The 26,784-nt window shown below is 36.7% G+C and overlaps 1 protein-coding gene across 1 annotated transcript in view; it reads right to left on the bottom strand.

Annotated features, from left to right (window-relative positions):
• LOC126481391 (uncharacterized) overlaps positions 1-26,784 on the bottom strand; it is a 121,013-nt gene that overhangs the window by 8,707 nt on the left and 85,522 nt on the right. The window contains exon 5 of the mRNA XM_050105116.1: positions 24,222-24,379. Coding sequence (XP_049961073.1) covers positions 24,222-24,379 — 158 coding nt within the window. The remainder of the gene's footprint in view (positions 1-24,221; positions 24,380-26,784) is intronic.

The raw sequence follows: 26,784 nt of genomic DNA, 5'->3' as shown, positions 1-26,784 counted from the left end.
ATTGTGTTTCTGTATCATTTTCCATGTTGAATACCTCTTCAAGCTATTATTTAGTGATCTTATCAAATAATTATTTTATTTTATTGGGATTGTTAAGTTAATGTAAATTGTTTTATAGACAGTATTATGAAAAAGACAGATTCTGCTCACCATATAGAGGAGATACTGAGTCACAGACAGGTACAGCAAAAAGACAGCTGCTCTCTGTGGCCAGAGACAGTGACCATGTGTGTGTGAGTTTGGCTTGCATGAATATGTGTGTCGTCTACTTTCATAGAAGTCTGAAGAAATACTTAGTAGTAAAAGTGACATGCCAGCAGCAACAGACATCTGCAACCATGTGCACTACATTTGACTTGGGCAGCACAAGTGATCAGTAGTGACCAAACACCAGAAAGACTGCAGCAAAAAAATAGAATTCAATGACATTTGTGTACTTTCCAAGCAGCCAAATATATTTATTTATAAATGCCTGCCTTTATCATACATGTTGTACAACTCACATTCTGGTTTCGGCTTATTACCATCATCATCTGTTCCGGAAAATAGATGAAACAGTACTGTGACAAGGCTAAATGTACAGAAAACCTAGGAATACATAAAAATATAACTTGTTTAGCAGCTATATATACCAACCACACATACCATTAAAAGTATTCAGATAAGAATATCATTGTTGAATAACCTGTATAAGTGGGTATGTAAAAAGTGCTGGTAACAGTCTGGGGGAACCTATATTTACACAAATATAACTATGCCAGTGCTGCTAGTGCTGCAGTACATGAGTAATCAGTATCATAAATTCAGTAAATTAAAACAGAATATGCATGATAATTAATTAAAATGATTTCATATGGCAGACTGTGTGTCTTAACAATGTAATACGATATGTAGAACTAAAATACATGTCAGAGGCAAAAGATTATTTATAGAAGCCTACTGATATTATAATATAAATAATACAACACTGTGTGGAAGTCAGAACAAAAGGTGTAAAACGTAATATACAGTAGAATCTTAATAGAAAACTTTCTAGTATGACAAGGTGTACAAAGCACAATCTTATGTGAAGATGGACAATAAAAGTATAATTATTAGAGGAATGTCCCAATAGTCGATAGTCGAGAGTTGCTTGTGGAATGAAGCCCAATCTCCGTACCGCCATTGTCTCTTGTCCACGGCTACATGCCAAGCTGCTGTGGTGGTTGACACTGTTCACTCAAGTAAGTTCCTGAATACATCAAAGTAGGCGTCAAGTTAGGTTCTCACTGTAGATAAAGCAGTAATCCTGGTTGCCATTTTCTATGGGTATAGATCTCCATTTCCTCAAGTAGCTTTAATATTTGCCCTTGTGATGACCTATGTAACTCTTCGATATTGTTGTTGTTGTTGTTGTTGTTGTGGTCTTCAGTCCCGAGACTGGTTTGATGCAGCTCTCCATGCTACTCTATCCTGTGCAACCTTCTTCATCTCCCAGTACCTACTGTAGCCTACATCCTTCTGAATCTGCTTAGTGTATTCATCTCTTGGTCTCCCTCTACGATTTTTACCCTCCAAACTGCCCTCCAGTACTAACTTGGTGATCCCTTTATGCCTCAGAACATATCCTACCAACCGATCACTTCTTCTAGTCAAGTAGTGCCACAAACTCCTCTTCTCCCCTATTCTATTCAATACCTCCTCATTAGTTATGTGATCTACCCATCTAATCTTCAGCATTCTTCTGTAGCACCACATTTCGATAGCTTCTATTCTCTTCTTGTCTAAACTATTTATCGTCCATGTTTCACTTCCATACATGGCTAGACTCCATACAAATACTTTCAGAAACGACTTCCTGACACTTAAATTTATACTCGATGTTAACAAATTTTTCTTCTTCAGAAACGCTTTCCTTGCCATTGCCAGTCTACATTTTATATCCTCTCTACTTCGACCATCATCAATTATTTTGCTCCCCAAATAGCAAAACTCCTTCACTACTTTAAGTGTCTCATTTCCTAATCTAGTTCCCTCAGCATCACCCGACTTAATTCGACTACATTCCATTATCCTCGTTTTCCTTTTGTTGATATTCATCTTAGACACTCCTTTCAAGACACTTTACATTCCGTTCAACTGCTCTTCCAAGTCCTTTGCTGCCTCTGACAGAATTACAATGTCATTGGTGAACCTTAAAGTTTTTATTTCTTCTCCATGGATTTTAATGCCTACTCTGAACTTTTCTTTTGTTTCCTTTACTGCTTGCTCAATATACAGATTGAATAGCATCGGGGAGAGGCTACAACCGTGTCTCACTCCCTTCCCAACCACTGCTTCCCTTTCATGTCCCTCAACTCTTATAACTGCCATCTGGTTTCTATACAAATTGTAAATAGCCTTTCGCTCCCTGTATTTTACCCCTGCCACCTTCAGAATTTGAAAGAGAGTACTCCAGTCAACATTGTCAAAAGCTTTCTCTATGTTTACAAATGCTAGAAACGTAGGTTTGTCTTTCCTTAATCTTTCTTCTAAGATAAGTCGTAGGGTCAGTATTGCATCACGTGTTCCAACATTTCTACGGAATCCAAACTGATCTTCCCTGAGGTTGGCTTCTACCAGTTTTTCCATTCGTCTGTAAAGAATTCACGTTAGTATTTTGCAGCTGTGACTTATTAAACTGATAGCTCGGTAATTTTCATATCTGTCAACACCTGCTTTCTTTGGGATTGGAATAATTATATTCTTCTCGAAGTCTGAGAGTATTTCGCCTGTCTCATACATCTTGCTCACCAGATGGTAGAGTTTTCTCAGGACTGGCTCTCCCAAGGCCGTCAGTAGTTCTAATGGAACATTGTCTATTCCCGGGGCCTTGTTTCGACTCAGGTCTTTCAGTGCTCTGTCAAACTCTTCATGCAGTATCATATCTCCCATTTCATCTTCATCTACATCCTCTTCCATTTCCATTATAATGTCCTCAAGTACATCGCCCTTGTATAGACCCTCTATATACTCCTTCCACCTTTCTGCTTTCCCCTCTTTGGTTAGAACTGTGTTTCCATCTGAGCTCTTAATATTCATGCAAGTGGTTCTCTTTTCTCCAAAGGTCTCTTTAATTTTCCTGTAGGCAGTGTCTATCCTACCCTTAGTGATATGTGCCTCTACATCCTTACATTTGTCCTCTAGCCATCCCTGCTTAGCCATTTTGCACTTGCTGTTGATCTCATTTTTGAGACGTTTGTATTCCTTTTTGCCTGCTTCTTTTACCGCATTTTTGTATTTTCTCCTTTCATCAATTAAATTCAGTATCTCTTCTGTTACCCAAGGATTTCTATTAGCCCTCGTCTTTTTACCTACTTGATCCTCTGCTGCCTTCACTACTTCATCCCTCAAAGCTACTCATTCTTCTTCTACTGTATTTATTTCCCCCATTCCTGTCAATTCTTCCCTTATGATCTCCCTGAAACTGTCTACAACCTCTGGTTCTTTCAGTTTATCCAGGTCCTATCTCCTTAAATTCCCACCTTTTTGCAGTTTCTTCAGTTTTAATCTACAGTTCATAACCAATAGATTGTGGTCAGAGTCCACATCTGCCCCTGGAAATGTCTTACAATTTAAAACCTGGTTCTTAAATCTCTGTCTTACCATTATATAATCTATCTGAAACCTTTTAGTATCTCAAGGGTTCTTCCATGTATACAACCTTCTTGCATGATTCTTGAACCAAGTGTTAGCTATGATTAAGTTATGCTCTGTGTAAAGTTCTACCAGGTGGCTTCCTCTTCCATTTCTTGGCCCCAATACATATTCATCTACTATGTTTCCTTCTCTTCCTTTTCCTACTGTCGAATTCCAGTCACCCATGACTATCAATTTTTCGTCTCCCTTCACTACCTGAATAATTTCTTTTATCTCATCATACAATTCATCAATTTCTTAATCATCTGCAGAACTAGTTGGCATATAAACTTGTGCTACTGTAGTAGGCGTGGGCTTCATGTCTATCTTGGCCACAATAATGCGTTCACTATGCTGCTTGTAGTAGCTTACCCACACTCCTATTTTTTTATTCATTATTAAACCTACTGCTGCATTACCCCTATTTGATTTTGTATTTATAACCCTGTATTCACCTGACCAAAAGTCTTGTTCCTCTTGCCACCGAACTTCACTAATTCCCACTATATCTAACTTTAACTTATCCATTTCCCTTTTTAAATTTTCTAACCTACCTGCCCGATTAAGGGATCTGACATTCCACACTCCGATCCGTTTGTAGAACGCCAGTTTTCTTTCTCCTGATAACGACGTCCTCTTCAGTAGTCCCCGCCCGGAGATCCGAATGGGGGACTATTTTACCTCCGGAATATTTTACCCAAGAGGATGCCATCACCATTTAATCATACAGTAAAGCTGCATACCCTCGGGAAAAATTACGGCTGTAGTCTCCCCTTGCTTTCAGCCGTTCACAGTACCACAACAGCAAGGCTGTTTTGGTTAGTGTTACAAGGCCAGATCAGTCAATCATCCATACTGTTGCCCCTGCAACTACTGAAAAGGCTGCTGCCCCCCTTCAGGAGGAACCACACGTTTGTCTGGCCTCTCAACAGATACCCCTCCGTTGTGGTTGCACCTACGGTACGGCTATCTGAATCGTTGAGGCACGCGAACCTTCCCACCAACGGCAAGGTCCATGGTTCGTAGGGGGGTCTTCCATATTATCCTGCATATTTCCTACTACTGCCCTTACCAAATGAGTACCAAATATGCTCTTATTTTGGCTGTATGTGTGTTCCTTGGAGTGAGCCTTGAAAATCCTTTCAGTCTGACCAATACAAAACCTTCCACAGTTTTGTGGCAGTTGTATTTGCAGACTCCGAATTCCAGATATTTGTTCTTGTTGCTGGATTTCTTCATATAACAACCAACATCAGACCCATCTGAAGTCCACTTAACTTGGCCTTGTAACATCAACCAGCACAGCATTGCTGTGCTAATGCTGCGAACGGCTTAAAGTAAGGGGAAACTACAGCCTTTTTTTCCAAGGGCCTGCAGCTCTACTGTATGGTTAAATGATGATGGCATCCTCTTGGATAAAATATTACAGAGGTAAAATACATGTATGTATCAAAACATGTGGTGCGTGGTAGAAATGATCTCAGCGACAAATCTAAAGTGTTCAGTGAGAACTATTTACTTGTGCAACAACGAGGATGCAGTGGGAATGCATTTACATCTGTTGGATGAATGTTATGAAAACAAATAGTCGAAACTGACATTTCACGACAATTAATCTGTAAAAACGCACCACATATCATAAAGAAAGCGTGTAAACCGTCTGAGGATGAATCACGATTCGAAACTGGTAACGGTATCCTTTGAATAAAGGAACTGAAAGTAAATTTTTGGCTCGTTTCTGTCTTAACACCATCAACAAAATCGGGGAAAATCAGATTCGATTATGGAGAAATGTAGGAACATGCGAGGTGGTACTGACCCTACAATTTATCTTAGAAGGTAAGTTAAGGAAAGGCCAGCCTACATTTATAGCATTCATAGATTTGAAGAAACCTTTTGAAAATGTTGACTGGAATACACCCTTTGAAATTATGAAGGTAACAGGGGGAAATACAGGGAGTGAAAGTTATGCACAATTTTTACAGAAACCAGGTGGCAGTTATAAGAGTCAAAGGTCATGAAAGGGAAGCAGTGGTTGAGAAGGGAATGACACAGGGTTGTAGTTTATCCCCAATATTATTCAATCTGTACATTAAGCAAGCAATAAAGGAAACCAAAGAAAAGTTAAGAGAAGAAATTAAAGTTCAGAGAGAAGAAATAAAAACTTTGAGGTTTGCCAATGACATTGTAATTCTGTTAAGAGACAGCAAAGGACGTGGGAGAGCAGCTGAACATAATGGACAGTGTCCTGTCAACAAAAGCAAAACAAGGTAATGGAATGTAGTCAATTTAAATCAGGTGGTGCTCAGGGAATTAGATTATGAAATTAGGCACTAAAAGTAGTAGATGAGTTTTGAGCAGTAAAATAACTGATGATGCCCAAAGTAGAAAGGATGTGAAATGTAGACTGGCTGTAGCAAGAAAACCATTTCCAAAGAAGAGAAATGTGTTAGCATTGAATGTAGATTTAAGTATTAGGAAGTCCTTCTTGCAGTTATTTGTCTGGAGTGCAGTCTTGTATGAAAGTGAAATGTGAACTGTATGAAAGTGAAATGTGTACAAAAAACAGTTCAGAAAAAAGGAGAATAGGACCTTTTGAAATGTGGTAGTACAGAAGAATGCTGAAGTTTCGATGGGTAGATCACGCAACCAGTGAGGATGTACTGAATATATTTGGGGAGAAAAGAAAATTGTGGCATAACATGACTAAAAGAAAGAACCGGTTGACAGGACACATTCTGAGACACCAAAAGGTCACCAATTTAGTATTTGAAGGAAGTGTGTGTGTGTGTGTGTGTGTGTGTGTGTGTGTGTGTGTGTGTGTGTGTGCAGGGAGGGGGAGGGGGATCATAGAGGGAGATGAAGAGATGAATACATCAAGCAGGTTCAAAAGGATGTAAGTTGCAGTAGTTACTCTGAGATGAATAGAGTAGTGTGGAGAGCTGCAGCAAATCAATCTTCAGGCTGAAGGTTAATGTTTGCATGTAGAAAACTATAAATCTTTTGTCTATTCCATAATGTACGAGATGGTTACTAAACTTTATAATTGTTGAAAGAACTCCCTAGAAAGAAAAAAAGGGAAAAAAATATTTTAACTGAGGAATGGGGCAGAAATAGCTCAGTGTATCATTTGCAGTTTTGTGAACAATATTATTGAATATAGCAGTTAGTATGAATTACCAATGCTACAGGAATTTATAGATTTTGAGAAAATTTTTGTCTCAGTTTCAACTAAATATGTACTAAGTGCCCTCTTGAAATGAGGCATTTATTCTTCATTTGTGTGCTGAAGAAATATGGTAATGGGAAGTCCTGAGTGGAATATAGGTACTGAAGAAATAAAAGTTCAGTTTATCATAAATTTGAGACAGTGACACTGTAAACATAGCTAAACTGTAAGACAATCTCCTCCTTCAGAGCTAATTAATACAAAAATGCACTCAGTCACATGGTTACATCATCTCACCTGACCACATTGTACTGGTGCTGCAGCATGACACGTGAGTGTAATATTTCACTTGCACTGAAAACTGTTCTGTGCGAATTAGGATATCTTGATTACTCATTTTTTATGTAGAAAAATGATGTTAATGAATTTGTGTCATAGTAGCCTCTACTTTCTATAACTGAATTTTTTACTATAGTTTTAGTGCTTGTGGATTATAAAATACTATAAATGATTTAAATTCAATAAAACAAATTTTATTCAGTGTATCTTTTGTGTCAAATCAAAGTTTTTGTATTTATTTTCCTAATATCATTGTAGGTTGGTTTACAATTAATTCATAGTTGAGGTTTCATAATTGTTATAGAATTAATTGTAGAAAAGAAATGTTAATTATTATTAAGGTGTCTTGTTTCTTTAGAAAAAATATGATTTGTTATGACTATTTTGTTTCATTTAAGTATTTAAATTGATATATTCACAAATTTACTATTTTGGAGATAAAATATACAGGTGGGAAACATATATTTCCTTAAATACTGAATATAATATACCACTTATCCTCTTTATTGCATTTTAGTTCATTAGTTCTTTTATTTTATAATTATTTTTAAATTAAGGTTTAAAATTTCATGCTCCAATTTTAAAAAGCAATGTATTGCGATGGTGCAAAAGTAACACAATAATTAGTTTCTTAATTAGTGGCTGGAATGAATGGCTTGATAAAAAATCAACTATCTTTTATTAAATCCTAGAATTTAACTTTTTATGATTTTAACTATAGGTTTTTGTCATACTTTTATTTAGTCTTGGTGCTTTTATTAATTTTATTTCTCTTTCTGTCCATTTTAATAATGTCTTCACCTTGTGCTGCCAGCAGTTCCTCAGTTCTGTTTTAGGTATTCCCACTGTGCCCACAGTTTTTTTATCATTTGACAATTGCTGTCAGTTAACTTTATTGTAATGTGTATGGCACATACACTTATTTGCAGTTCCCCTTAGAATTTAAACTGATATTTCCCTTTTGACTCATGACTATAAAGCCCTTTTAATTGAATTTTAAGGTATTCAATTAAGTTGTGTGCAGACATAGTCTAAGATTACATTTCTAAATTTGTGTTACACCATTGTAAACTGCAGTCAGCCAATGATATGTAGCTGCCATGCCCCCTCAGCTGTTTGCACTGATGTTGTAAGCACAGTATGCAAGCGATGACCCAACTTTAGGGGACATGTATTTTATCATGAATTTACTCTGTGACAATGCCACATATGGCTATACATTTTGATCAGTTTTTCTGTTAACTTCACTTTGCCAACTTTTCAGTCTAAGTGCATTATGGTATTGCTTATTGCAGTTGATAGCCTACCATTGTGTACATTTTTCTACATGTTTCTGTATTTAGATCAGTCTGAAGATAAAAAAAAAAAAAAAGATCAAAATAGATAATTGAATAAACAAATATTTCCAGTCAGTGACTGTTACAGCATTTTCAGAATTTTCCTTTAGGATGAAAATACACTATAGAACTTGACAGTTTATTTTTATACTTTTTTTGTGGTCTTTGCGTATTTAATGAGAATGATGTTTTGGTGTAGCATGAAGAATGAATTATTGAATCAATAGTTTGTGTTTTATTTTGATCCATAGTTCATTAACATAAAATTAAGTTACTTTGGGGTACCAGTGCCATTGTTTCTAGAGCTCATAGGGATGACCTCGAAGAAACTGGAGTAGCAACTACATGCACAAATGTGAGTTTTGTGAAGTTCCTGCAGTGCCGTGATGAGCCCTGGGTGAACACTGAGTTCAGCAGGCTACTGCTGACTGAAATGATATCTCATTTGAGTGCAGTGCCTGTTGCTACAGTTGGGAGATGAGGTTATTCTAGACATGGCCTACACATGAATAAGAGAGGGAAAGGTAGGTTGACTGAGCTTATTGCAGATAATATACAGGGGGCACCATCACACCAAGCAAGATCTCTGTGGTTACTGGTGTCAGAGATGCATCTTTTTTAGGTTAGAATCAGGATTCAGGCACCTTGTTTTGAAAGAATTCACAATAATAGAAGAGCCCCACAAAATGCTTAAGTATGCACAGAAAAATAAATTTAGCTTATTTCATCAAAATATTAGAGGATTGGGTAATAAGGTAGAAGAGCTTCTTGTCTGTTTGGAAAATTTAGACAGCTCTGAAAACATAGACATCCTATCTAAGCACCATATAACCACAGGGTTAAATAAATTACATATAAAATATTGCACTCTATCAGCTTACTCATGCAGAACTAATACGAGAAAAAGGAGGTGTTGGTACATACATTAAGATGGAACAGAAGTTTAAAAATATTGAGACAAGTAGATTTTGTAGCGATCAGCACATATAAGTGTGTACTTGAGAATTAATACTGAAAAATGGTTCAATTTTCACTGTATATAAACATCATCATCATCTCAGCCTTTTCCCACGTCATGTGGGGTCAGTGTTGCTTTGCTGGACCCTTCTCTTCCATTAATGCCTATCCAGTGTGTCTTCTCTGAGCCATCCTTTCTCCCGTAGGTCCCCTGCTACCTTGTCTTTCCATCTCAGTTTCGGTTTTCCTCTTCTCCTTGATCCTTCAATTTCTAGGTCTTCAACTCTTCTCCCCATGTAGTACTCCCCTCTTCTCTGCACATGTCCATATCATCTTAGTCTATTTTCTTGGATCAACTTCCCTATGGCCCTACTTTCACTGTTCCCTTGATGTACTCATTTCTTAGTATATCCTTTCATGTCACCCCACTCATTCTGCACTATACAGCATCACAGGCCTCACCACAGCCTTGTAAAGCTTTTCTTTCATTCTGCAGCTAACCTTCTTATCACACAGTACTCTGCTCAGTTTCCTCCAGTTCATCCATCCACTATTTATCCTGTTCTGTATTTCGGCCTCCAGTCCTCCATCACTTTGCATGTAAGAGCCTAGGTATTTAAATTTCTTGACCAGCGTCAGTTGTTCTCCTTGCAGGTTAATATATATATCTTTGGCATCCTTTGTACACATATACTCTGTTTTCACCCAGCTAATTCTCATTTCCCTTTCCTCTAGAGCTTTTCTCCACTGTTCAAGCTGGTCTTGAAGTGCCTCCTGGGTGGGTTCATGGATTACAACATTATCGGCAAGCATCATGCTCCAAGGTGCCTTTTTTTACACATCTTTGACTAGTACATCCTGTATATACTGTATATAAACCCCACTGTGATATTTTGAACTTTTTATGAGGAGTCTGGATTCCTTACTGTGCTAGCTGTCAGAAAGCAGCAAGCATTTAATAACCTATGATACTTCAATGTAGATTTTCCAAAGGGTTCTGATAGGGAAAATGATCTGGAAATCTTATTTTGATCCTATACTTTGATCTCAGTAATTAACATTCCAACACAGTTGGATAAAGAAATTAGGATTCCAATTGATAATGTATTCCTTGGTGAAGGTCAAACCAAGAAAATACAGTAAAACTTCATTTATATGTGTGATTTTTTTCCCAGCAAAATATCCACGGTGTGCACAAGTTATGATGCAGTGTTTCAGATTGGGTTGCCAATAGTGGATTGGTAAGGCCGATAATAGACTATAATAAAATTTGATAGTGTAATAAGGAACTTTGTCAAAGTTAGGCATTGGTCAAATTTTCTTTGATCAAATCTAGCACCTTGCCTTAGATCTGATGAAAGGAAGTGTTCTTCTTGTTTACTGCATGGGGAAATCAACTGCTTGGAGCACTAGCATCGCTGCAGCTGTCTGACCCACAATGTTTATCAATATGACTCCCAAATTTACATGGTGCATAGCATATAAAACGAAATTTATAACGAAATTGATAGAAATATTTGAGGCTGACGAAGCACTGTGTAGCTTATGACTTACTGAATACAAAAACAGAATAAAAAATGAGACCTATAATAAAAATTGTGGATGCTATTAGCTGTGAAGTATGGCCAGGATATACCCCCAAGAATATAAAGGAGAAAATCTACAACTTCTGTGGAAATAAAAATTTTTCATGACTGCAGTACGTATTAAATTTATTTGTCTTCACATATTCCACCTTCAGTGCATTACAAATAGCTTCAAACGGTTCTGGTATTGTTTTCATCAATGTGCACTGCAGCACTGAGTGCTATACCAGTACTGTAAACTAGAGTAACTAGAAATCACAGTATTATGGTAAGTCTGTCTTGCGCAGATGTAGCATTTCCGAGGGGAGTGTTCAGCTTCATAATATGAGGAGCCGCTTTCTTGAGCAGATATTGAAATGTACTCTCATCCATTCCCAAAGGGATTTTCATGTGACTTTACATCCTCAACTTGCAGCTCCCATAGCAAGAAACTGACTGTGAGGGGTGATACAGAAGAGCCTCAGCATTCCTCCGTGACGTTTAACGATGCAGTAAATGTGTTAGAAATAATCAAACAATTTGTTATGCGCTACAATTTTTCTGATGAAATAATGACAGAGTTATCACGTTTTTAAGGGTATAGTGCATGCTATTGCCTAATCAAAGAAAAACAAGCAAAAATTATGGACTTTTTTATGAAATGGCGTTTTCTTATGTGTAGAGGTTTACATTTTTCTTTATATCTTTGTTAAGTATGGTACCTAGTAAGCCTATATAACATGTTGTAGAATGTAACTTTTTATTTACTGGATTTTTCATTTGTGTTTACAAATTAATTTGATAGTATGGTGCTATATTTTATATATACATTTTTCACACTTACACGTTTCTTTTTCTGTAGTCCATTGAAAAACGTATAAACGAAGTTTCAATGGAACTGTTTACCAAGTAACAAATGTTCTCTCTGATCACAATGAACAGTTAGTTGGGATAAAGAACTAGTTCTTTACAGGATGGATACTCCTCAGTGGAAATCAGAATAGTTGATGGCTCTAGGACAAATATGGCTCCAGGACAAATGTTTTGAGGTATAGTTTACAAGAGATGATCTGGAATGAAATTGTAATGAACCAAATGCTAACATAAAATTTAATCTGTCCATGATAAATTCATATCATTAGCTAAAAATAGCTTTCCATATATGCTAATCAGAAAGGAAATTAAACAACCATGTGAAAAACCATAGCTCACTAGAGGGATTAAAGTACCTTTTGAAAGGAAAAGAGAATGTATCTGTTGTCAAGAACAAATAGAGATCCTGCAGTAGTTGCGTAATGGATCTGGGAGGTGTGTTATTTTCTACCGGATTTGTCGATACCAAATTGTAAATGTTTTCTTATATTTTTTGTCAGAATTTTTTTATTGTAATTTGCCTTATCTTATGTTAATTTACTTATATTTTTGAGAGTGACAGCATATTGATTACTATTAGTAAATGTGTTGAAGAATAGCAAAGAGACTGATTACAAGTGGAAGCTTGTGTGTTGTGTAAAATGTTTTTGACACTGGAGTCGTCTTTGACTATAGTCAGTCGGCAGTTAACTCTTGGTGTGTGTTGATGGTAGAACAATGTGCAGGTCACCGTCATAAACAATTTGTTAGTGAACAGAAAGAAAAAAACTATCGTTTTTTATATAAACTTTAGGAAGAAACTACATTCGAAGAAATGGTATTTGAAGCACCAAAAATGAGGCAAACGCATTGAACCAGGTCATTTCTGCAGCCGACAAAACTGCAATTGTGGAATCATACTTCCACTAGACAACTGAAGCCAAGACCAATATCGCCTTGTAAACATCTAACGGAAAAGGTACTGCCACGAAATATGCCAAATTTAAGTAAATAAAAAATAGTGAGCATATTTCAACTTTGTGTCTTAGCCAGGATATCATATTTCAGTTGCACAGTACAAAAACTGCTCAAATTTACTAAGAAACGTTATTTTAAAAAATCAAATAAATGCACATAATGTCTGAAGTCAGTTATTCTGACAACAGACTTAAGAGTATATGTAATGTAGTGAAACAAGAGATGGTATAAGCAGCCACAGAACAGGATAACAATGGTATTGAACTGAATGGAAGGGCTGTTTATGATGAGTCATATGTAGCAAATATATTTAATAGTCATATTTTAAACATAGAAGAAAGCATAGGGAAAACAGGTCAAGAGAAAAATCAGAGCAGTATATGGAAAAAGTAACTTTCATAAAATTCAATCATATGAATGGATCACCAACGTCTCCTTCTGAAAACAAGAGAATTATACATTCTGTCAAAAATGAAAGCTCATTTGGTTTTGGTGGTGTTTCCAATAGAGCACTAAAAATTTGTTCCCATATAATAAGCCCAGTTGTATATGAAATACGTAATGCATCACTAACTCAAGGCATTTTTCCAGAGAGACTGAAATATACCATTGTTAAACCCTTTTTAAGAAAGGTGACAAGAGAGATGTCAACAGCTAATGACCTGTTTCAATGCTGACACCATTTTCCATAATTTTCAAGAAGGTGATATATTTTGGAATAGTGTCTCACCTTGGCAACAATAATACCCTTAGTGAATCACAATTTGGGTTTTAGAAGATTGACTCTACTGAGAATCACATATGGGGTTCTCAACGCTCAGTCTTAGGTCCAATATTGTTCCTCATATATGTGAACGATTTTCTGTCTAATAAGCAACAAGCATAATTACTTCTTTTTGCAGATGACACAAATATTGTAATCAATCGAAGCATACATACAGAAACAGAAGAACTGGTAAACAATGTTCTTAAAAGTGTCACTGACTGATTTTCTGTGAATGGTTTCACCCTCGATTTTAAAAAGACACAGCTTATTCAGTTCTGCACATCTAGGAGTACTACAACATTGATAAGTGTAGCACATGGCGAGGAAATAATAAATAGGGAGTAAACTTAAAAATTCTTAGGCATCCATATTGATGAGAATTTAAACTGGAGAAAGCACATGTTGGAGCACGTAAAACAACTTAGTTCACCCACATTTGCACTTAGAACCATTGCTAAACATGGTGAAAGACAAATCAGTAAGTTGATGTATTTTGCATATTTTCATTCAATAATGTCATATGGAATAATGCTCTGGGGTAACTAATTTTAAGAGAAAAAGTCTTCATTGCTCAAAAGCATGCTGTAAGGATAATATATGATGCTCACCCGTGATCATCTTGTAGACATTTGTTTAAGGAATTGAGCATTCTGACTACTGCTTTGCAATACATTTCCTCAGGGAAATTTGTTGTACATAATCCACTACAGTTCCAAAGGAACAGTGATGTACATAACTACAATGCCAGAAGGGGAAAAGGATATTTATTACTCCATTTAAGGATGTCTTTAATACAAAACAGGGTGCACAATGCTGCAATAAAAATTTTTGTACATTTGCCCAATGATAAAATTGTCTGACAGACAGCAAAGTAAAATTTAAAAACAAAATGAAAAAGCTTCTCCTTGACAACTCCTATTCTGTAGAAGAATTTCTGTTATTGTAATGTATAAAAGGTGGCGAGTAGGAATTACAAACTCACAGCTACACATTAAAAAATAAAAATAAAGTGTAATAAAGTTAAAAAAAACTTATAAACATTCAGCATAAAGCCATAATTAAAAATTAGTTTGTGATGTGAATGTAAAATGACTTACTCCAAATAATTACAATTTATCGTGCAATATGATCCATGGAACATGAAACTGACAACAAAGCAGAATACAAATTTGACGTATGACTATAAAAATTTTAGGTACAAGGGCTCAGTAATTAGATCTGTTTATTCTTCAAAGTCTTATACTATCTGAGTTCAAACCCAGTCATTTTCTATCAAAAGTTGAGATTCAACACTTTTTTATTTTATTCAACCAGGTCAATGTGTTGTGTTGTGTGCATATGTGTGTGTGTGTGTGTGTGTGTGTGTGTGTGTGTGTTTGTTTGTTTTAGTTATTAAGCTAGCTCTTAGTAAGGACATTGCCCAAAATCTCAGCCATGTTTCCAATTTTGTTCATGGGTCTATTGGCTGCTCAACATTTCAACTATATGATGTACTGAAAAATGTATATAACAGTGCTACAGCTTACATTATAGTAATCAAAATCATGGAACTTTTGAAATTCAACCAAGAGTCAAGCATTCAGGTTCCATATCACCAAAACTGTTTTTAACAGCCTTCAGGACACTCTCAGATCCCCAAACTTGGAGAAACATGAAGTGATATGTGATACTAAAACATCCCAGAACCACCTTGGTTCTTCTGGTGACATTGTACTTTTGTTTCTAGTGCATATAAATTTCCTTAACTAAAAAAAGGACTAACTTGATAGACCCAGTTTGAGAGTAGAACTGAAAATTCAGTTTCTATAAGACTGAAATAATATGCAAACAAAACTGATCAGTTAACAATGAAATCATAGGTTCTGTTAATGGGGTTCTTTGTTTACAGCAGTTGAAGAGAACACCTATATGGGCAACAAAAGAAATAGTCAGAAGATTAAAAATGGGCTGCTATACAAAACATAATTTTCAAAGTAGCTTTTGATGTGTATGGAAAAAGAAGATTCACAGCCTGTGTATCTTTCCAGTTTTAGCTTCAGACAGTGAGACACAGACCTTTATTGCAAAAGCCATTCAGAAAATGAGGTTTGTTCAGTGTGCAAAGTATGCTCGGGGCTTAATATCCTGTGGCTAACAAATTCATTAGAGACAAGGTACACAAACAAATTGAGGAAACTTTCTGGTATTTTCATTATGTGATTTAAAGAAACTACAGAAAACCTAAATCTGGATAGTGATTTGAACTGCTATCCCCCCAAATACAAATGCCCACTGTGGAATCTCACTCAGTACAAGTCAATGAGAGATGAATGTTTAAAATTACTGGAGAGGCAGAAAAACAAACAAATATATTGAGGAACAAACTGGACTAAAAGAAGCAATTACGACTGTAACGAAAATGAAATGGGGACAGGTTTAACACATATGCAGGTGAATGAATGATAGATAAAACAAAGTAGTTTTCTGCTGAAATCTAAGAAAAAAGAAGAAAAGAAGATAATGACCTAATGACAGCCAGGTAGATGACATTAGAAAACATACGAAAGCAACATCAATGCATATGCAGAAGATCTATGTCCAACAGTGTAAATCCAGTGGATAAATGTAACAGTTGCATTACAATCAATGTACAAATAATTCAGAGATTTACAGCCAGATTTATATGTCCAGCAACCACATAACCTTGGCAAACAAACAAGTTGGGATTGTCAGGTGTGATGATGATTTCATCAGCACAGCTGTTCAGCACAGCTTCACTATTTCCCAAAATGTTATGCCCATTGGACACCAAGATCCAGCCAAACACTCGTGAATATTTTTGTCACCTATTATGATGGGAGAAACTGAAGGATCACATCCATTATGATCTTTATCTGTGGGCAGTAGGGAGAAGGCAAATTTTTGGAGCTCTATCTTACATCCTCTGACTGATAAGGACAGCATGACCTTCCCCTGTCTATTTTGTTTTCCTACTCTTCTTATGTTGTCCAATCCATTATTGTTAATATTCCCATAATTTCAAGTAGGTGTACTCTCCAGCAAGGCAGTGCCTGTACACTCACTTTACACACTAGGAAATACTCTGTCCTATGAATATTATCACATAGCCTGTCCCTCACTGAGCATGTGTGGGACTTGATGGATCCACACCTAGTCAAATCTGCATTATTAGCAGCTAACTGTCACGAAATGTGGATGTGGACTGGAATACAATTTCCCGAGATGACATCCACGTCTACCTATGTCTACATGTACATCAATACTCCACAAGTCACCTGACAGTGTGTGGCAAAGGGTACTTCTGGTAGCTAACTGACCCCCCCCCCCCCCTTCCCCAATCCCTGTTCCATTTGTGAATGACTTGTGTGAAGAGCGATTGTCCATAAGCCTCTGTATTAGCTCTTAATTTCTCAAATTTTATTGTGGTGGTCATTTTGTGGGACATGTGGGAGGAAGTAATATGGTGTCCTCCCCTTCCCAGAAAGTACTCTCTCAAAATTTCAATAGTAAACCTCTTTGTAATGCACAATGCTTCCCTTGCAGCATCTTGCCACTGGAGTTTGTTGAGCATCGCTATAACACTCTTGCACAAACTTAATTATTCCATGTTTAAACACACCAATCTTAGTTGGATCGTCTGTATCTCCTTTATCAGTCATACTTGATAAGGGTCCCAGATTGATAAGCAATACACAAGCATCATTTGAACGAACACCTTATCAGCCTCTTCTGAGGTTAATTTCCTTAAGAATCATCTTATGAATCTCTGTCTTACATTTGCTTTTCCTACTATTTGTTTTAAATGGTCATTACACTAAAGTTTAGTCCGGATAGAGAGCCCTAGATATTTTACAGTTGTCACTGTTTCCAGAAATTTCTTATCAATAGTGTAGTACAGTAGTGTATTTCTTTTCCTATGTGTGCAAAATATGTTATATTTGTTTATGTTCATGATCAATTGCCAGTCCCTGCACCATTGGCATTGCTACCTACTTATAGACAATAGACAACCACATCATCTATGAACAGCTTTAAAGAGCTTCTGACATATTCTGCTAGATCATTTATATATACTGTAAACAGTAACAGTCCTATCACACTTCCTTTGGGTACCGCAAAATTATCTTTAGATACGTTGAATTTGTTTCATTAAGAACAAGGAAGTCTTGAATCAAGTCGCCAATGTGGCCCGATAATCAGTAAGCTTATAATTTTTTTTTCAATAAACGGCATTACAAGACAATGTCAGATGCCTTCCTGAATTCGAGGAACACTGCATCAGCATGAACACTACTGCTGAAAGTACTGTGGATCTCATGAAGTAACAGAGCAAGCTGAGTATTGCAAGATCTCTGACAAATAAACCAAGAATTGAAGTGAAAGCATTTATTGACAAAATAAACTGAGGATTGAACACTGGTCTCAACTGTGATACACACCATTCATACACACAAGCAAGCACACCTCACGCACACATGACCGGCAACTCCAGCATCTGGGCCCAAGATTCTGGAGTTGATGGTCGTGTGTGTGTGTGTGTGTGTGTGTGTGTGTGTGTGTGAGGTGTGCTTGCTTGTTGTGTGTGTGTGTGTGTGTGTGTGTGTGTGTGTGTGTCTTTTACTGATGAAGGCTGTGACTGAATGCTATATGCGAGTGTCTTGTAATTGTGCCTGTCTACAACAAGAAGGCTGTGACTGAATGCTATATGCGAGTGTCTTGTAATTGTGCCTGTCTACAACTTGACGTGTCTTCTTTATGGTAAGTGTCAAAATTTGTATGAGGACGGACCGTGTTACATTCTTCCACAGTGAAAAAGTTTTGAAAGACTAAATTCAGTATTTCAGCCTTCTCTTTGTCATTTTCTGTTTCAGTGCCATTATGGTCACAGAATGACAGAATAGGTGATTTTGAACTGCTTACTGATTTTATGTAAGATCAAAACCTCTCAGTTGTCAAAATTTTACTCTCAAAGTCATTGAACACTTCTCTCACTGCTCTCCTTAAACTTATTTTAACATTGTTCAGCTTTTGTTTGTCAGCTAGGTTTTGACTTCTCTTGAATCTGTGATGTAGCTCTCTTCATTCATATAGCAGTTTTCTGACATGGCTATTAAACCATGGTGGCTCCTTCCCATCCCTCAAGACCTTACTAGAAACAAACTTGTGTAATGCACATTGAACAATGCTTTTGAATTTTTCCATTTGTGCTCCACATCTTCATCCCAAGCACTGAATATGTGATGTTGTCTGCTCTCATACTCTGCAATTTGTATCCTGTCACTTTTGCTAAGCAAAATATTTTCCTAGTTTTCTTGACATTCAGTCATAGATGCTATCACAGCCGTATGATCACTATTATCCTCCTCTATATTAACAGATTAGAGAAGTTCAAGTATGTTTGTTGCTATGAGGTCTAAGACATTACCTTCATGAGTTGGTTCTCTCAAAGTAATTTTCAGACAAACAATTCAGAAGTTCAAGTATGTTTGTTGCTATGAGGTCTAAGACATTACCTTCATGAGTTGGTTCTCTCAAAGTAATTTTCAGACAAACAATTCAGAATAAAGTTAGGTGAGTCCCTGTCTCTGGTGCCAGTTCTGATAGCATGACTCTCCCAATCTATACCTGGCAAGAAGAAGTGATCCCTCTATTACAAAAGCATGATCAATAAATGTAGTATGACCTTTTTTGTCAATGTTTTCGTAACCGAGCAAGTGATTTATATGGCTCAAAGACTTATTACAACTGTGAGTGGCAGATTTTCTCTAAGTCATGTTATAAAACTCTGTGGATATAATGTGAAACATTACAAGTACAGTGGAGTGACTTACTTCTGTTTTAGAATTGCAGAGAGTAGGATCACAGCAGAACTGTAATGAGCGCCATTATTCTAAGCTGCCACTTTGAATACCGAATGTAATTTGATTAATAATGATAACATTTCATTTCATACAAGAAGATGGGGTATGCAGAAATGTAGCTACAAAAATCATTTACGGAAAAATATAATGTCATGAATGGAAAAGGTACGTTTAATTCTTTGATTATTTTAAGTTCCCGTTGTCTGTGGCTCAGAACATTATTTGGTGTATCATAACTTGTAGGGAACTTTGTATCCTGGGAAATCAGTAGAGCCTGCAACACAGTCATTTATGCTCTATTCTGAGAGATTAAATCTTGGACTTTTATTGAAATTAACACAAAATTTGGACACTGATTCCCATGCTGCAGAGTGAGTATGTCATAGCACCCAATACAGCTTCCCCATGATGTATGATTGTGCCTCTGACCATTTAAGAATTTTCAGAGCCAACATCTGCCAGAATTGTACAGAGTCACAGAGATTTTATTCCAGGTGCTGACTTCAACATCGAGAGGCAGACAGAGTAGGATTATGAACTGTAACTGTCTAATCATTTTGTTTTATTGACTTAAGAATTCAAAAAAGTAAGTAAATTTATGCCCAGGAGTGTGAGAGATACTTGTGTTAAAATATTAGGGAAGTTTCCATTCAAGTAACTAGATACTATTAATTTAACTTCAACTTCATGGGGAGGAAAGTTAAAGAAAGTTATTAACAATATTCTGCAAGTTCTCTCTTAAAGACTCTACCACTATAGCTCCTGACACAGGTGGTGTATAAAAGCACCGATTACCATTTTTGACTGACCTTTGATGTTAACTTCACACATATTAATTCACATTCAGAATATGTGATAACCTCACTAGATAGTATCAAATCGTTCACTGCAATAAATACACCACTGCCATTGATGGCTAACCTATCCTTACAGTAGAAACTCCAGATAGGAATATCAACAATGTAGGAAAAGACAGATTGACACTTACCATAAAGAAGACACGTCAAGTTATAGACAGGCACAATTAAAAGACACTCTCATATAGCTTTCAGTCACAGCCTTCAGCAGTTAAAGACACACACACACGCATGCACACACACACACACACACACACACACACACACACACACACACACACACTAAAAGGAAGCACACCTCACACACACACACATGAACATGAACTCCAGCATCTTGGGCCCAGATGCTATAGTTGGCGGTCATGTGTGTGTGAGGTGTGCTTGCTTGTGTGTATGAATGGTGTGTATCACAGTTGAGACCAGTTTCCAACCTCAGTTTATTTTGTCAATAAATGCTTTCACTTCAATCCTTGGTTTATTTGTCAACAAATGCTTTCACTTCTTTTGGGCCTAACAAAGGTTAAATTTAGATTTTAGTTTCTAGCCCAGTTGTCCATCTAATATGTGAATGTCTTTTAATTGTGCCTGTCTGCAACTTGACATGTCTTCTTTACAGTAAGTAGCAAGACAGATTGCTACTTACAATCTTTTCCTACATTGTTGCTATTCTTACAATAAATATTCCAGCCTGAATTTAGGATTTCATTGGTATTCTCTTCTGGTTTCAACCATCTTTCTGTGCGTGTGCATACTGTAGGACTTCTATGAAGTGTGGAGGATGTTGTATTTATGTAAAACAAAATTATCAGTATAAGACCAGAAGCGATTTATGTGTAATCAGTGAAGAGCAACATTTTGAACTGACAGCAGTTGAAATCAGGGACCAATACAGGTGTAGGAATTTGATTATCTTATGTATATACAGATCTCCTAGTGGAGACTTCAATATCTTTTTCTCCAAACTTAATCATGTTCTTGACAAGATATCCACTCCAAAGAACCACATTCTCATATGTGGAGACCTAAATGTGGATAAACTGAATCCTGATTCTACATGGGACTCATTACAAAGTCTTGCTCAAAGTTTCAATTTAGTTCCAATGGTTAACAGTGCAACCAGAATAACAAAATACTCAAAGACAGCTGTTGATCAGGTATTAACAGATTTAGGCAAAGAAAACTGTAAGGTGGTGATAGCAGAGCTAGGATTATCTGATCACTCAGCTCAAATCATTAATATAAAAGTGGCTCCAGAAGAAACAAAGAAAATGCATATTTACAGACGAATTTTTTCTAAAAAAAATAGACATGAGTTTGCCAAACAGATAGCAGGACAAACATGGGACTCAGTATACTCAGAGGTAGATGCAAATGAAAAATTCAAAAATTTCATGACATTGTTTAAATTAAATTTTGAAGAAACATTTCCTAAAGTATTATGTCCATAACCAACAGCAGGAAAAAGCAAGTGGGTCACAAAAGGAATCAAAAAATCATCTGAAACACTAAAGTACCTGAGCTCCATTAAACACAGCCAAACTAATCCTGCTTTCTCACTCTTTTATAAAAGATATAGGAAAACATATAGGAAAATATTGTTTGCAGCAAAGAGAGCTCATAACTCCAAAATAGTGCACTCTGCTGAAAACAAAAATAAGGCAGTATGGAAGATTGTGAAGCAGGAAACTGGTACCAGGAAAATCAATCTGTCAAACTTGAAAATCAAAGAGGAAGGGACTTTAATAAAAGACCCAATATATTTGGCAAACTATATAAATGATTATTTTAGTAGCATAGGAATAAAATTACAGGAAAATTTTCTAACAGCCCCTCAGGTCAAAAAGCCAAATAATGGTGTATCACACTCAATGGTGTTATTCCCTACAACACAGGAAGAAGTCTATAAAGCAGTCAGCAAACTGAAAAACAAAAACTCAGCTGGTCTGGATGAAGTCCCCATTTTTATAATTAAGGACTGTATCAAGAGCCTACTTCGCTTTTAGTTGATATTATAAATCAATCTTTCAAGCAGGGCTACTTTCCAGACTATTTAAAATATGCGAAATTACTACCTCTCTTCAAAAAAGGTGATGCAGGAATAATTGAAAATTATAGGCCAATTTCTCTACTATCATGCTTTGCAAAAATATTAGAAACTATTATGAAAGATAGGCTAATCAATTATTTAAATAAATACAACTTACTGTCTGTTGACCAGTTTGGATTTCGATCAGGGAAAAGCACAGAATCAGCAACAGCACACCTCACAAAACACATTCTAGAAGCATTAGATAAAGGGAACTACACAACAGGTATATTTCTTGATCTAACTAAAGCGTTTGATACAGTAGACCACAACATATTGTTAAATAAGTTAGATGAACTTGGAATTAGGGGACTTGTGAAAAAGTGGTTCCAGTCATATCTAAAAAATAGAAGACAGATAACTGAAATCTCACATATTTCAAGTTGCTCAAACTATATTGTAAAGTATACTTCAGACCCAAATTATGTAAATATAGGTGTCCCACAGGGTAGTGTCCTTGGCCCAGTACTATTCCTCATTTACATAAACGACTTCCCACAGAGCATCAAGCATGGACAAACAATATTGTTTGCAGATGACTCAAATGTTCTAATCAGTGACAAATCACCAGATGCACTAAAAGAAAAAGCCGAACAAACACTAAACAGTGTACGTGAGTGGGCATCCAATAATAAATTAACACTAAATCTTAAAAAAAACAAATGCTGTTAACTTCTATGTCTGCAAAAAACCACACTTTAACAACTTTAAGTTAAACAATGAAACTATAGAATGTGTAGACTACACAAAATTTCTTGGTATGCATGTTGACAGTCAGTTAAAGTGGGAAGAACATATTAAAATACTTAGTAACAGAATCGCTACAGCATGCTATGCTCTGAGAATGCTGACTGCAGTTTGTGATACTACATGTGTCAGATCTGTGTACTTTTCTTATATCCACTCTGTTATTACCTATGGAATAATATTTTGGGGAGTCAACAGTAAAAATATTCAAATAGTTTTCAAATTACAAAAAAGAGCAATTCGTATAATAACCAAGAGTGGCAGTAGGGCTCACTGCCTTGAACATTTCCAAAAGCTGGAAATCCTAACTGTCCCCTGTGAATACATTTTTCAAAGTGTTATGTATGTAAAAAAAAATATTGACTGCTATATGAAAAATTCATTAGTACACAGCTATGAAACTAGAAACCAATTCAATCTGCATCTAGAGAGGAAAAATAAAGTTAAAACTCAGCAGAGCTTGTTGTACAATGCTGTTAAATTATATAATAAATTACCCCAAAAAATAAGAGATATTGACACAATCGGACAGTTCAAAACAAAACTAAAATTTTTTTTATTAAATAAAAGTTATTACGCAGTAACGGACTATCTGAATTAAAACATGTAGTGTAATTAAAGTAGCCTGCATTGTAATACTTGAGGAAATTATTATGATATGTAATCAAAAATTGTACAGTACTATAAGAAAATTACACAAGGATATAAAACTAATTTAAGATACCTCAAAAATGTGTAAATACTAATTTTATGTGTATAATTGTAGGTATATTGTATTGTATATGATTTTGCTGACGAAATCCACACAATGTAAATTGTTACATGGATTAATAAAGAAATCAATCAATCAATCAATCCAAATACTATCTGGGCATTATAACCTTCAATAAGTGGTACTAATTTGGGACCTTAATATGGACACCCCTGCAGGTTACTAATAACACATTAACTTTTCTACCCTCGATCTGTGGGGAGGAGCATTTACTGTGAGGACAAGCATATGATAAATATGAGTAAAATTTGGCACTTTTTATATGTGTGACTACTTACCATTGTGATATAGTTTCTCATATTAACTGTTTCCCATGGTGTTAATAAGACTTGTTTGCTTTCCGATGTATTCTCAGCTAATGAACTGAAAACTATGCTTGCTGCTTCAGGGTCCATGAATATGTTGAACTCAACACCTGGTTTTCTGTTACCAACACCTGAAAGTAGATGCTCTAGACAGATCTTAAAAAGACATAAGCATATAAAGCCACAGTTTTGATAGAGCTTACTACAGTCATTACTCACTGAACATGGTGTCCATATACTTATCTTTGGCAACAAGAAACAATTTTGAATCTCAGGCTTATGGAACTAATGACTTTATTTATGTTCTAAACAAATCTCATGAGAAAAATGGTACATTAAGAGTACAGAGATTTAATGTAGAGAGTAAATCAGATTGAGTAACAGACTAAAGCATAATACTGGAGAAAAACAAAGGAGGATAATCATAACATGATGTAACATAATAAACTCAACTTTCTGAAATATGGAATTAATTTGTAAATAAAGATAAATTGTCTTTCATCATTTAGAGGAAGTGTAAAGTGATAGACTGGCACGTAGTAAGAGTGATGAGTGTTACTTGGCTTTTGTGTGTATCTCTGTGGGCACAGGAGGGGGGAATGATACTTCAGCTTAAATGAAGAAAGTAATGGTCTCAAATCTGGAGTGGGTATGACAATAGGCAGGAGGAGAAGAAACTGGTAAATGTAAAGTTCAGAGAGTGAAAGTGAAAGAATAAAATTTTTTTCAAACAAAAATTTATTTTTACAGGAATGAGCATTTCTTAAACTATTTTTCTATATACACACATCGGAAAAAGTTTTGCACCACGTTGGTTCCAAGAGTTGTGGAACCTGTACAGAAAATTGGAATAGAGATCAACATAAACATCATTTCCACCCTTTTTATTGCTCGTGAAAACCATACATTGCACGTTGTACCACCATACAGTGAGACATTCAGAGGTGGTGGTCCAGATTGCTATACACACTGGTACCTCTAATACCCAGTAGCACATCCTCTTGCATTGATGCATGCCTGTATTTGTCATGGCATACTATCCCCAAGTTCATCAAAGTACTGTTGGTCCATATTGTCCCACTCCTCAATGGTGATTCAGCATAGATCCCTCAGCGTGGTTGGTGGGCCACGTCGTCCATAAACAGCCCTTTTTAATCTATCCCAGGAATGTTAGATAATGTTCATGTCTGGAGAACATGCTGGCCACTCCAGTTGAACGATGTTGTTATCCTGAAGGAAGTCATTCACAAGATGTGCATGATGGGGGCATGAATTGTCATCCATGAAGACTAATGCCTCGCCAATATAGTTGCAGTATCGGTTGGAGGATGGCATTCATGTATCTTTCAGCCGTTACGATGCCTTCCATGACCACCAGCGGCATATGTCAGCCCCACATAATGCCACCCTGAAACAGCGGGGAACCTCCATCTTGCTGCACTTGCTGGACAGTGTGTCTAAGGCATTCAGCCTGACCGGGTTGCCTCCTAACATGTCTCCAATGATTGTCTGGTTGAAGGTATATGCGACACTCATTGGTGAAGAGAACATGATGCCAATCCTGAGTGGTCCATTCGGCACGTTGTTGGGCCCATCGGTACCACGCTGCATTGTGTCATGGTTGCAAAGATGGACCTCGACGTGCACGTCGGGAGTGAAGCTGCACATCATGCAGCCTGTTGCTCACAGTTTGAGTCATAACACGACGTCCTGTGGCTGCACAAAAAGCATTATTCAACATGGTGGCATTGCTTTCAGAATTCCTCCAAGCCACAATCTATAGATAGTGGTCATCCACTGCAGTAGCAGCCCTTGGATGGCCTGAACGAGCCATATCATCGACAGTTCCTGTCTCTTTGTATCTCCTCCATGTTCAAACAACATCGTTTTGGTTCACTCCGAGATGCCTGGACACTTCCCTTGTTGAGAGCCCTTCCTGACAATGCGGATGTGATCAGACTGCTGTATTGACCATCTAGGCATGGCTATAATACAGACAACACGAGCTGTGTACCTCCTTCCTGGTGGAATGACTGGAACTGATCAGCTGCCAGACGCCCTCCGTCTAATGGGCACCACTCATGCATGGTTGTTTACATCTTTGGGCAGGTTTAGTAACATCTCTGAACAGTCAAAGGGACTGTGTCTGTGATACAATATCCACAGTCAACACCTATCTTCACGAGTTCTGGAAACCGGGGTGATGCAAAACCTTTTTTGATGTGTGTAGTTGTCACCATTGCTGAAACATTTGTCGTAGCAGGAAATTGACTTTTCATTGTCTTTTTCATAGAAAGATGCTGCCTGTGAAGACAGCTACTATTGAATACCATTTTTTGTGACTTTTCTGTTTGCTGAGTTCTTTTGCAGAGGTGAAACTATCAACTCTGTATGATTCTGTGAAACACTGACAAAACCTCAGCACGCAGTTCAAAACAAAGGCATAGAACGTTCAGTCAAGACATTGTGTTGTTTTATGACAAAGCCCATCACCATTCTACTGGTGTCACTCAAAACTTTCTTCTGCAATTCAGTT

Source organism: Schistocerca serialis, chromosome 5, assembly GCF_023864345.2.
Source record: "Schistocerca serialis cubense isolate TAMUIC-IGC-003099 chromosome 5, iqSchSeri2.2, whole genome shotgun sequence".
Taxonomy (NCBI): domain Eukaryota; kingdom Metazoa; phylum Arthropoda; class Insecta; order Orthoptera; family Acrididae; genus Schistocerca; species Schistocerca serialis.
The sequence above is the reverse complement of the archived record's forward strand: the minus strand, read 5'-3'. Positions and strand labels throughout refer to the sequence as shown.